Consider the following 13,294-nt stretch of genomic DNA (forward strand, 5'->3'; position numbering starts at 1 on the left):
CTCTTCTACATTCCTTCAGCTGAGTTTCAGCATTCAGTTCTGGAGACGGAAACGGGAGCTGAAACTCTGCCGAGCTGTTCCTTTAAGATCATCTCTGATGTATTTAGGAATATGCACTGTAAATACATCAATGGAAATATTGAGGGTATTATGACTACGTTTTCTCACAGGACCCCTCCACATGACAAGGCCCCAGGACTGGATAAAACTGCAGGAGCCACCGAAACGTTCTCACCAAATTCACATTATAAAACACTGTATTTTAGAGTTTACTGCCAAACAGATTTAGAGTTAATACAGTTTCCATAAACTCATCAGCTCACAGTGAACCTTTGGAGTCGCTGGGGGTCTGGAGCCCCTGAGGGTCTGGAGTCACTGGGAGTCTGGAGCCACTGGGAGTCTGGGGCCCAGGGGAAGCTGCCTGGTTGGTGATTCAGTGGTGGCTCAACATCACAATGACACATTTTCTCTCCAAAAGTCTTTTAATTGACTGACTGATTGACTGATTGATTTCTTCAGCTCGGTGCTGACGGCGTCGCTGCCGTGTAGAAACTTGTGTACATGAATAAGATGAGGTCAGACAGCTGAGGACCGACCTGCTGCAGTTTGTGACTCCACGGTCAAAGAGTCTAATTACACAGCTGAGTTTATAAAAGAAATCGTCAGGTCTGTTTCGATCCAGAGCCTGACAAGGTCCTGCAGATCCAACAGGAAATCTGCAGCCTGAAGCTGAATCCAGATCAGATCAGGAAAACTCATCAGTTCATCTTCTGTCATCAGACTGGGAGCAGCTCAGAGTCCATGTTTGACTCCTGTCGGTCTTCTGGTGACTCACCAGTTTTCAGATGAGTCACACACACCAACAGTTCAGGGTCCCAGTTCAAAGCTGAAGCGCGCACGCGCACGCGCGCACACACACACGCGCACGCACACACACACGCACACACGCACACACACACACACACACACACACAGATGGTGTTCGTGTACTTGTACCATGTACTGATATTCACAATAGATATACATGTTATCCTCTGATAAACCATCAAATTGAATGATCATTATTAATCAGACAAAAGCATTTTTGCTGATAATTTCTCTAAATAATCATGTTGGTTCATGTTTACTGTCCTTTCTCACATGTGTGCCAGATGAAAGTCACTTGATGTCAAACTCATTGATGACAGTTCCTCATTGTTACTGCGAGTCTACATGAGAACATTTCACATTTCAAAATCCTCCGAACTTCACGTTTTCTACGGTCAGGAAGTGATGTCACACGTGTCCCTTAACCTTTGGAAGAAGAAACTGGATAAAGACAAAAACTTTTCTTTCCAAAGTGTTCCTGAAGCAAACAGTCAGAATGAAGCAGTCCTCACAGCTCCGGCTGCTCTCGAACGCCTCGCCGTCAGAGCGTTGAGCTGCTGATGTCTGATGGGTTTCTGTCTGCAGGCTTAACTTCATGAAATGATTCAAAAGCCTGATGAGCAGGAATGTGACGTAAACATGATTCACATGAGCCAAGTTTTCGAGTGAAGATCTCAGCGAGACTGAACATCTCAGCGAGACTGAACATCTCAGCGAGACTGAACATCTCAGCGGTTTTGGCAATTTCTGTTTTTTAAATCACAAATTAAAGAAAACAAAACAAGTAGAAACACAAAAACAGATACATTCATGGGACAAATACTATTCAACACACACACGCACACACACACACACAGGTGTGTGATACCTGGTTAGACTGACATCATCACGACACCTGAACTTCAGTCTGATGATCTTTGTCTCAGTTTCAGGGTTAAAAAAAATCGAACATTTGCAGAAAAAATCTGCACAGTGATAAAATTCATTAAAGTCTGTTTCCAAACTCTTCTGACTTCATGTTTCTGTGGTTGGACTGTGGGTCACTTACCGAACACTGCTGTTGTTGTTTACATGATGATGAAAAGCAGACAAGTAAACAGGAAGCTGATTACATCATCACAACAACCCGACTGGAGGAAATGAGAGGAAAAAAGTGTTGGCAGTCAGTGACACTGACCAGAGGATCCAGCTGTGTGTGTGTGTGTGTGTGTGTGTGTGAGTGTGCGTGTGCGTGTGTGTGCGAGACGGTCAGTCGTCTTTTGATTGGTGGACGTCCAGACTGACCACCTGCAGCTCCGTCAGGTTACTGCTGCTGCTCTGCTGACTGATCACCATCTGAGGAAGAAACAAATGACAAGAGTCACTGCAGGAGCTGCAGGGAGCACGCCTGTAGTATCTCTAGTATCAGTAGGAGTGTCTGTAGTATCAGCAGCAGTATCTGTAGTATCACTAGTATCAGCAGCAGTATCTGTAGTATCAGCAGCAGTAGTAGTAGTATCAGTCGTGTCAGTAGTAACAGCAGCAGTAGTAGTAGTATCAGTCGTGTCAGTAGTAACAGCAGCAGTAGTATCAGTATCAGTAGCCGTATCAGTAGCAGTATCAGTAGTAGCAGTAGTATCAGCAGCAGTCGTATCAGTAGCAGTATCACTAGTAGCAGTAGCAGTAGTAGTATCAGTAGTAGCAGTAGTATCTGTAGCAGTAGCAGCAGCAGTAGTATCAGTATCAGTAGTAGCAGTAGCAGTAGCAGTAGTATCGGTATCGGTAGCAGTAGCAGTAGTATCAGTAGCAGTATCAGTAGTAGCAGTAGTATCGGTATCGGTAGCAGTAGCAGTAGTATCAGTAGCAGTATCAGTAGTAGCAGTAGTATCGGTAGCAGTAGCAGTAGATCTAGTAGTGTCAGTAGCAGCAGTAGTAGCAGTAGTATCAGTAGCAGTATCAGTAGTAGCAGTAGATCTAGTAGTAGTAGTAGCAGTAGCAGTAGTATCAGTATCAGTAGTAGCAGTAGCATCAGTATCAGTATCAGTAGTAGCAGTAGTATTGGTAGCAGTAGATCTAGTAGTGTCAGTAGCAGCAGTAGTAGCAGTAGTATCAATAGCAGTATCAGTAGTAGCAGTAGATCTAGTAGTGTCAGTAGCAGTAGTATCAGTAGCAGTATCAGTAGTAGCAGTAGATCTAGTAGTGTCAGTAGCAGTAGTATCAGTAGCAGTAGTAGCAGTAGCAGTAACAGTAGTATCGGTAGCAGTAGCAGTAGTATCAGTAGCAGTAACACTAGTAGCAGTAGCAGTAGTAGTAGCAGTAGTATTAGTGTCTGTAGCAGTAGCAGTAGTATCAGTATCAGTAGTAGCAGTAGTATCAGTAGCAGTATTAGTAGTAGCAGTAGTATTGGTAGCAGTAGATCTAGTAGTGTCAGCAGCAGTGTCATCAGTAGCAGTATCAGTAGTAGCAGTAGATCTAGTAGTGTCAGCAGCAGTGTCATCAGTAGCAGTCATATCAGCAGTAGGAGTATCAGCATTAGCATTAGCAGTGAGCATTGAGTTACCGGGTGGAGCTGGACTGCAGACACTGGGATCTGAGCAGCGACTGGGGGCAGTGGGGTGAGGAAGACCTGCGGCAGAGAGCCTAAAAGACCGGACCAACAACAAACTGTTACAACGTACGCTTTTACAGTAATAACAGGGAGAGCAACAGCCACAATAACAAATAACAATAATAACAGTAACAGTTTCATCGTGGTCGATGTAAGCGTAGAAACGGGGTTGTACCGGGGTCATGTGACTGGGTGTGGCCTGTTGAGGGGAAGGTGTTGAGGACGGTGAGGCTGCCGTCGCCCAGCGAGGGCGTCGGTGCCGCATACATCACTGTGTGACCGCTGGGATACATCATGTGACTTGCCACTGAGGACGACGAGGAGGACAAGGAGGAAGAGGAGGAGGAGACGATGGAGGTAGGAAGACTGGCTGCAGAGAGGAAGAGACAGATTCAACTGATCAGGTTCAGATGATCCGGTTAGAACAGTTTCACCTCTATGTTATATTGAAGGACATCTGTTGTGATCACTGCGTGGTCAGTAAAAAAGATAACAAAACAGAAGAGGGTAGCTCCTTGATAAACCCCCCCAAAACCCACAAACTGAAGCAAACGTCACGACAACTTGAAAGGAAATGGCGTTCCACCTATCTAGAAGTATTTCGTCTCGCCTGGCAAGACAGTCTTAAAACATCCAGGAAAGCCCTCTGAACTGCCAGGGCAGCCTGTTACTCTTCACTAATAGAAGAAAATAAAACCAATCCCGGTTTCTCTTCAGGACCGCAGCCAGGCTGACAGACTGTCATTATTCCACTGAACCACGTATTCCCTGAAGCCTCAGTAGAGACGACTTCATGAGCTTCTTTAATGATAAAATTCTCACTATTAGAGACAGAATTCATCACCTGCTGCCCTCAGTGGTACTGACTGATCTTCAAATACAGAAACCATAGCAGTAGCTGTTAAACCCCTCGTATTTTTAGACAGCTTCTCTCCTGTCGAGCTTCACAAACTAATTTCAACAATTTCCTCATCAAAACCATCAACCTGTATCTTAGATCCCATCCCGACCGAGCTGTTTAAAGGTGTTTTACCCTCAATTGGTTCTTCTGTATTAGATATGATCAACCTGTCTCTGTTAACAGGCTATGTACCACAGTTCTTTAGAGTGGCTGTAATAAAACCTCTCCTCAAAAAGCCTAGTCTTGATCCAGGGGTTTTAGCCAACTACAGACCTATATCTAACCCCCCCTTTCTCTCTCAAATAGCTTATTTGAGGATTTCCAGTCAGGATTTAGAGGCATCATAGCACAGAGACAGCATTGGTTAAAGTCACAAATGACTTTCTAGTTGCATCAGACAAAGGACTCGTCTCTGTGCTGGTATTACTAGAGCTTAGTGCTGCATTTGACACCATTGACCATGGTTTCCTTTTACAGAGACTGGAACACTTCATTGACATTAAGGGAACTGCATTAAGCTGGTTTAAATCCTACTTTTCAGAACGATTTCAGTTCGTACAGGTTAATGATGACTCCTCTGTGTACATTAAAGCAAGTAACAGAGTTCCGCAGGGTTCTGTGCTTGGACCGATCCTTTTCACTCTATATATGCTTCCTCTAGGCAACATAATCAGGAAACATTCCATAATATTTCATTGTTATGCAGATGATACTCAGCTATATTTATCAATGAAGCCAGAGGAGACCAATCGGTTGACTAAACTCGAAGCGTGTCTAAAGTAAAGACCTGGATGAGCTGCAACTTTTTGTTATTGAATTCAGACAAAACTGAAGTCATCATATTTGGGCTTAAACACCTTAGATACTCACTATCCGAACAGATAGTAACTATGGATGGCATAGCACTGGCCCCCAGTACCACCGTAAGGAATCTGGGAGTCACCCTTGATCAGGATATGTCATTCTCCCACTTAAAATAAATTTCAAGGACTGCCTTTTTCCACCTACGTAACATTGTAATAATCAGGCACTTCCTGTCTCAAAATGATGCAGAAAAACTAGTCCACACATTTGTTACTTCCAGGCTGGATTATTGCAATTCCTTACTATCAGGCGTCCCAAATCGTTGCTAAATAAACTCTCGAACTAATCCAGAATGCTGCGGCATATGTTCTGACAAAAACGGGGAAAAGAGACCGTATTTCTCCGATATTAGCCGCTCTGCACTGGCTCCCTGTAAAATCCAGAATAGAATTTAAAATCCTTCTCCTCACCTAGAAAGCACTAAATGGTCAGGCACCATCTTATCTTAAAGAGCTCAAAGTATCCTATTACCCCAGTAGAACATTGCAATCCCAGAATCCCTCTCTACATTGAAGAGCAGACTTAAAACTTTTCTTTTTGATAAAGCTTACACTTAGGGCTGGCTCAGGCTTGCCTTGGACCAGCCCCTAGCTATACTCGCCACTTTCGCCAAGTGCTTGCTCATGAGGGAATTGTTGGGTCTCTGTAGACAAGAGTCTGAAAAAACTTCCTGTGTGGTTACGGTGCCAAAGACTGTGCATTACAGGGAGCCCATCCACTTCAGGCCGGTAGCCTTAACTTCCCACCTGATGATGACTGTTCGCATATCGACCAGTCATTGGTGTGGAAGACGCCATCATCCACCTCCTCCATGGTCCACCTGAGTCTGAGACTTAAAGTCTGTAAACCTGTTGCGAGGACATCAGTAAACAGTGAAGCTATGGAGGATCTTCAGGCCTGCTTGGACTATACTGGGATGTTTCTAGGACTGCTACCAACAGTCTGGATGAGTTCAGGCTGCGATGTCCTACATCAGCTTCTGTGAGGACTGTTGTGTACCATCACACCGGGGTAAGTTGTAAAAATGACAAACTGCTGGACGAGTCTCTCACAGCGGCTCATCGGCCTCTGGCTCAGAGGGTCAGGACTCAGGTCCCCTTCACATGTAAAAAATCGTCATTAGAATGAATGTAAACAACCAACATGGCTATTTTATGACTTCTTTTACTTCGTACTCACAGCTGTCAAGCTAGCATGTTAGCATTGGGAAATTTTATCTTAAGCAACGAATCTGCCTCACTTTGTGAAGACTGCAATGAGTTGAGACATGAGATACAGACAGAGTGCACGCAGGTAGGCAGGTACGAAAGTAGACCTGCAGGTAGCCAAATAATAGTCATTTTATCGAGGCTAAATGAGACAGAGAGATTTCCTCTACTGCTAGCCTACTTGTACCATTGTCTTGTAAAAGGTTGAAGTGCATCTGGTTGGTGCTGTTGTCATTTGGGACCAGGCTGATTCCTGGAGGAGGTGGAGCTAAAGTCTTACCTGTAGAGGAGGTGGGGTTGTGGATGTCTGAGCTGCTCTGGTTGGTGGAGGTCTGCTGACTGCTGGGCTGCACCTGGAAGGTCTGTAGCTGCTGAGAGACTCCGCCTCCTGATGAACACACAGGTCAGATGCATGACACCATCAATCATCAATGTATATGTATATGTACGTATATGTATGTGCACTTCTTGAAATCAACCATCACATTAACCGCATACTTTCCATTATTGACTGAATTTTTTTAACAATATGTAAAAAGCCATCTGTTGTTTTAGCAGATTGGAACATTGAGGACAATCGACCAAAACGTTAAGTAATAAGCACGTAGTACACAACACTGTCGGTAACCACATGCAGACTATCTGTAGTAGACCCTCCTAACCAGCAGGTGGTGTGTGCACATTAATTCATGAATATATAGTCTCGTCTTTGATCACATGCATGACCTCGTTGTCTTGCTGGCTTTAACCATCACAATGTTAGACTATAGTGCTGCATGGCCTAGCTACCACAAAATGTTGCGGCAGCCGAATGTCCGAACCTTCTTTAAATCTTTGAGAGCATCTGTGACCACTGAAGGCCCACTGTCCCTGCTGCAGAACTTCAGATCAGTTGTTCTGCTTATCAACTGCTGTTATTTATCTCCACAGCATCTCTGACCTCATGTTGCAGAAACACGATCCCAGGTCAGATCCACACTCTGAGGTTTACAGAGTTTAAAAACAGAAAAGATATTAGAGCAGCTGTCAGCAGAGGAATCAACCAGATCTCTAATTACGACCTGTGAGGTGTTTACAGTCATGAAGCAGCGGTGCGCACACACACGCACACAGACACACACGCGCATGCACACACACACACACACACACACACACACACGCACAAACACACGCACACGCGCGCACACACACACACGCGCATGCACACACACGCACACGCACACGCACACACACACACAGCGGGGGACGTGGCCGCATGCTGACCTGACAGTGACACGGTGGCGGGGAGGCGGAGCAGCGTGGTTGGCTGTGTGGGCGGAGCGTGCAGCGTGGCAGTAGGGCCAGGGGCCACAGGGCCCTGAATGGCCAGAGGCTGGCCCTGCAGCTGGCTGAGGGGGATGGTGTGCGTGCCAGGGGGCAGCGAGGCACCTGTGGACAGGTGAGGGGGGCGGGGCCAGACACAGGTTAGCTGCTAACAAACTGAACACAAACCAAAAGCTGTGAGGTGAGAACTTCTAGGTGTTTTTACACTACATGGACAAAAGTATGTGGACGTGACAGTGTAACATGTAACATGGTCATTGATGTGCTGCTCACAAAACCTCCATCTGGTCTCTCCATCAGAGGTTTGTACTACGAAGCAAGTTCACTAGAGTCAGACTGACCCTGGACCAGAGACGACGGTATCAGGACGATGGTCATCAGCTGTCTTTGTTAACCAGGTTTTCTTCATCAGCTCTGTGATCAGTTCAGCTTCTGCCCACATCAAAGTGAAATGAGGTCTGATGACTGAAAACTATCTGAGATAAATATCAACAGACTCGTCACTTTTCTAATCAGTGACTAGTCACTCAGACACTCACTCACTAACCCATTAATCCTGCTTCGTAGTACACCCCTCAGGTGTTGAACCTGCTGCAGAGGTTTGGTACCATCATTTTTTGAAAAAGTCAAGTTCCAATAAATGTAAACATGTGATTCCACTAAATTTATTCAATTATTGACCGAGAGGCTCAGTTTGATATTTGCTGTGACATGTAAAGCAGATCAGACATGACGAGTCAATGACAGACACAGACAGACAGACAGAGACAGACATAAAACGACACAGACAGACAGCAGGTGACGGACAGCTCAGAGGAAGCCCCGCCCTCCTACCTGACATCAAGGTGAAGCCTCCAGGAAGCACGACACCAGCAGATGTCTTCAGCACCGTCCCGTTGGTGGAGGAGGAGGGCTGCCAGGAGGGGGCGCTGGTCTGCACCTGCATGGACACTGCGGAGGAGGAGGAAGAGGAGGATGAAGAAGAGGAGGACGATGGTGTGGACTGTGTGGTGCCAGGCAGGTTGGACATGGTGAAGGTTGGTTTGATCAGATCCTGCAGGGACAGACAAGACAAAAAGGACAAGGCTAAGACACAACAGAAAGAAACAACATCTGAATCTTAGGAGCCCATCAGTATTAGCTGCAGTTCCTCCCATGCCCACTAGTTGGTGCTGTGATCAAACTCTGTGCTGACCTCTGTACCTGTACTGAAGTGAATGGAAAACCTCAAACCTTCTGTCTAGGATGGAGAACAGCGCAGTATACAACCAAACAACATACCACTGAGCTGTGCTGTCCTCCGCACCTTACCGCCTTACTGTCTCTGAATGTGTTGTTACCTTAGCGACCTCTGCACAGCCATCTGCCTCAGACACCTGGTAGGTGAGGTCGGTCTCCTCGAAGCCCGTGGCACTCATCCTCTGGTCGGACGAGGGGTCAGAGCGGGGAGGGGAGTCCGGGGAGTTGAGGCAGGTCTGGATCAGAGCTTTGCCGGTCTCCGAGGTTATCATCGGCTGCAGTTTCCGGGTGGCGAAGGTGTACACGTGGCCCGTCTCACTGGCAACCAGCAGCAACACCTGAGTACCAGTCAATGTGGACAACTCGTAGGCCTGCAGAAGGGAGAGCAGATTTATGAATGCTGCAGATCTGACAAGCTGCAGTGTTGTTGTTTAATGTCCACTTTATTACTAACTAGGGGTTGACTGATTCTAGGCTTTGATATTCAGCATTTTTATAATAAATCTTCATTATTTTAATAATCAGATTGTGATTATTAAGTAGTTTGAGTGGAATTTGTGTGCAGTGGCAGAGAAGCGAGGCAGCCGTTAATCTATAATAACACATCATGATTCATTTGTGTCAATAATCTGAACCTGCAAAGCAACTCAAGCTGCCAAATGAACAGAGTGCAGTAAAAAGTACAATATTTCCCTCTGACATGTCATAGAAGTAGAATGTAGTAGAAAATAAAATTACTCAAATAAGCACAAGTACAACACTGTACTTAAATACAGTACTCAAGTAAATGCACTTAGTGACCTTCCATCACTGTTTACACATGCACATGTCCAACATGGGCTGAATCAGTAGACTCATACACGTAGTATGAAGGTCGACACACCTGATCGACGGTCAATGATCAATGATCCCCTTGCTCTTTCGCTAGTTTGAAAGATAGTGCTGGGTGACCAGCGGCTGGCTGCGGTTACTCTGACCCCTCTTTACCTACTTTTCCTTCTTTGTATTGTAAATAGGCATTTTTCTTTATGAAGCATTGTGCAGCTGGGCGCGTAGGAAACAGTTTTATTACACTTTTATTTTGTTTGGCACTGTTTTTTGCATTTTTTGGATCCGCCTCAGGGAGCCCTTTTGTATTCAGCCACAGCTCCGAGCGTCCCACGTACACACTGAAGAACTCCTTCGTCTGCGCGGGACGCGTGTAGAGGGCTGAAGAACATCTCTGGATTTGGACAGAGTGCCAGAGGGACAGCTGATGGAGACCAGCTCTGGGTGGATGAATTAAACTGTTACTTCAAGAGATTTGACTCTCCTCCCTCCCCCTCTGCCCCTCTTCACACGTCTCCAGCCCAGCGGGCACTTCCCCCCTCCCCTGCCCACCTTCACCTGCCCCCTGCTCCCCCACACCCACACAGACTGTTCCCAACACCAGCCCCCCTCACTTCCCCCTCCATCACATCAGACCAGGTGAGGAGAGAGCTGAGGCGACTGAAGCAGAGGAAATCTGCAGGACCAGACGGCATCAGGACCAGACGGCATCAGGACCAGACGGCATCAGGACCAGACGGCATCAGGACCAGACGGCATCAGGACCAGACGGCATCAGCCCCAGGCTGCGGCTGAGTGGTGAGTGAGGAACCACCACTGTAGTGAGTCCCACTACAGACCTGTCGCCCTGACCTCCCACCTCATGCAGACCAGCAGCTCTCACCCACTGCACCGGACTGTAGAGGAGCTGAGCAGCTCCTTCAGTGGCCGACTGAGGCCCCCCCAGTGCAGGAAGGAGCTCTGCCGCAGGTCCTTCATTCCCCCTGCTGTCAGACTGGACAACTCGTATGTACAGTTATTATGTGCAATAACCTCTGAATCTGCTAACACCTGGAATCAGAGTCCCTTTATGAACCACATCTACCTCCTCTGTGACTGTAAACATCTGAACTCCTCTTGCCATAGTTCTATGATATTACTGCTGAGCAAAAACACTTTCTACTTTATTCTTACATTTACTAAACATAGGATACCTTATTTTTTATTGTTTTTAATTCTTTTAAAAACGTGTTGTGAAGAGCTTCTGTAACAGTAAATTTCTCCATTGTGACATTATAAAGTTTTATCTAATCTAATATAATGCTGACCTCAGGTGGTCGGGCTCGGTGCTGAGGGTTAATCTCTGCTTTGTGTACCTGTCAAGACCTTTTCCCTCCTCACTCACCTTCTTCATGATCCCGGTCTTCCGCTTGCTGAAAGTTGTGTACCGCCTCAGTTTGTTGTCTATAAACTCCATCTTGATCTTGACTCTTCCTCTGGTTTTCTTGCCGGGTTTGGCTCCTGGCATCCCGGGGCTGACCCCGCCGTAACCCCCGCTCAAGCCTCCGGAGGTGGGCGCTGACTGATGGCCAACCTCCCTCTCGCTCCGCTCTCGCTTAACGCCTCTTCTGTCCCCACCTGAACCCGCCGTGTCTTCGTCATCGCCGGAGTCAGAGTCCTGATCAGAGCCGCTGTAGATCACCTCGGTAACGTGACCGTACTCCCTGTCGTCAAACTGGCCTCCGTCGGTTTCGGAGGCTGTGTTCGGTCCCGGTCCGGCCGTGTTCACCGGAAGGCTGCTGATCCCAGTTACGTTTCCCGCTCGCCCGGTTCCGGTCCTGGTGCCCATTCCGGCGCCGCTCCCCGCCAGCATTCCCCGCGGCCCCCCCCCCCCCCCTCCCTGGGCCTGAAAGCCTCCTCCCCCAGCGGTTCAAAGCTCCTGTGCTAGCGTTGTAAACACCAGCACTCCCCCGGTCCCCTGAGCTCCCAGTCCCGCAGCAGTTGGCTAATAGCACCTTTAGCTGCGCGGCTAACTGAGCTAACTAACTAGCTAACGACACTTAGCGGTTACTTTAGCAACAAGTCAAGCTATCTGTCCACCTGGAAACTCCGTAAATCACCGAGTGTTGAGGTAGAGCAGCCGGAGGACGTCAGAGCGAAAACCAGAAGACACTTTCTCCATGAAATATGATCCGGTTACGCCAAAATCAGTGAATAAAGTTATAAAGTTGTGTTTTGTACCGTAGTCAGAGAGACCCGGCCCCCAGAAACACTTCACTCCACATAAGGAAGTGACGACAAGCACCCGCCGGTATCTCTCCGCTGTGTAATATAGTTCTACATAGTGTACGCATTATGTTCACACTCCTCCTCTAAAATATCATATATTTCATCAGAAACATTGCATTAAAGTATTATACATGACTTATTATAGAAAAGGTCTGAAGTAAATGAAGGCTGTGTGTAGGGATATTAACGACGACGTGTTGTTTCCGACGTGCACAGGAACTACTTTCCTCCATATAAAGAAACGCGTTGCCTTTTATGGCGCTGCCTCTCCTTATATGGTCAATCATTTACTTCCCGCAGAAGTTGACAGTGAAAAACTACAAACACGTGCAGAGAAGAAAAGGCAGAGAAGCGGTGCTGACAGGAGGTGTAATCATACGGGACAGGGGGCCGAGTCAGTGCTGGCTTTGCTCCGTCACGTCAGGTTTGTTCAGGCCGGAGTTCTGCGGAGGGATGTGAGTCCAGCACCACAGTACACACCAACCTCCGAGGCTTCATCAGTAAACCGTTATCATCATCATCATCATCATCATCACAAAGCGCACAACTGAGGCTGGATTACCAACTGTCCCTAGAGGCCCTGAAAGCCCCTGGCACAAGTACAAACACACTGAGCTTAGACTTGACAGTATGTGAACCCAGTTCCAACAGAGCTGGCCCCAGACCAGCCTTCCGTTTCTACTCCGAAGTTTAGTTAGAAGCCACAGAAACATCCCTGTTCATTCCAGCTGCTCACACACATGAACTGAAACTCCTGACTCGATCCGCTCAGATCTCAACATTACAAACAATATAAATGAAACCAATAGAACAAATAAATAAGTAAGGAAGAATAAGAAAACAGTTCTGATGTATCTAAAGAGACAGAAGCTTCAGCAGTTTCAGAAACATCAGAAACGTGTTGAAGAACATTGCTGAAGATCTGAGAGTCATGGACGGCTCCACACTGGGGCTAGAGGGTGCTATAGCCCCGTCAAAAATCCGTTTAGCCCCAGTTAAGCCCCTCCAGAATTTTATTTCATATTATAATACATGTATATTAAGTAAAAAAAACAAGTTTAATAATTTCATTGTATATTTTAATATTTATTTTAAGTTAAAAAAAACATTAAAAAATTCACGAGTTCCAATCCATCCCCGCTTGCCTGTTTCCCATTGATTAGTGTAGCCCAGAGTGTAGCCTATGTGTGTGTGTGTGAGGGGACGGGG

General features: G+C 46.7%; 1 protein-coding gene across 4 annotated transcripts; it reads right to left on the reverse strand.

Moving 5' to 3' along the window:
- Positions 1–324: 324 nt before the first annotated feature.
- Positions 325–11,669, reverse strand: LOC121604533 (serum response factor-like). Of its 4 annotated transcripts, XM_041934076.1 has the most exons (8): positions 11,202–11,669; positions 9,091–9,360; positions 8,585–8,804; positions 7,691–7,855; positions 6,708–6,815; positions 3,630–3,824; positions 3,407–3,486; positions 325–2,202 (listed from the first exon to the last, which is right to left on the reverse strand). In XM_041934076.1, the coding sequence occupies exons 1-8, from the start codon at positions 11,667–11,669 to the stop codon at positions 2,116–2,118; spliced, it is 1,593 nt and encodes a 530-aa protein (XP_041790010.1). In that variant the 3' UTR covers positions 325–2,115. The 4 variants fall into 4 exon arrangements, with proteins under 4 accessions (XP_041790010.1, XP_041790011.1, XP_041790013.1 ...); XM_041934077.1 differs by lacking the exon at positions 7,691–7,855 and having other exon boundaries at positions 11,202–11,656; XM_041934079.1 differs by lacking the exons at positions 325–2,202; positions 3,407–3,486 and adding an exon at positions 6,159–6,316 and having other exon boundaries at positions 3,682–6,067.
- Positions 11,670–13,294: the final 1,625 nt, after the last annotated feature.

This window comes from Chelmon rostratus, chromosome 3 (genome assembly GCF_017976325.1).
Source record: "Chelmon rostratus isolate fCheRos1 chromosome 3, fCheRos1.pri, whole genome shotgun sequence".
Taxonomy (NCBI): domain Eukaryota; kingdom Metazoa; phylum Chordata; class Actinopteri; order Chaetodontiformes; family Chaetodontidae; genus Chelmon; species Chelmon rostratus.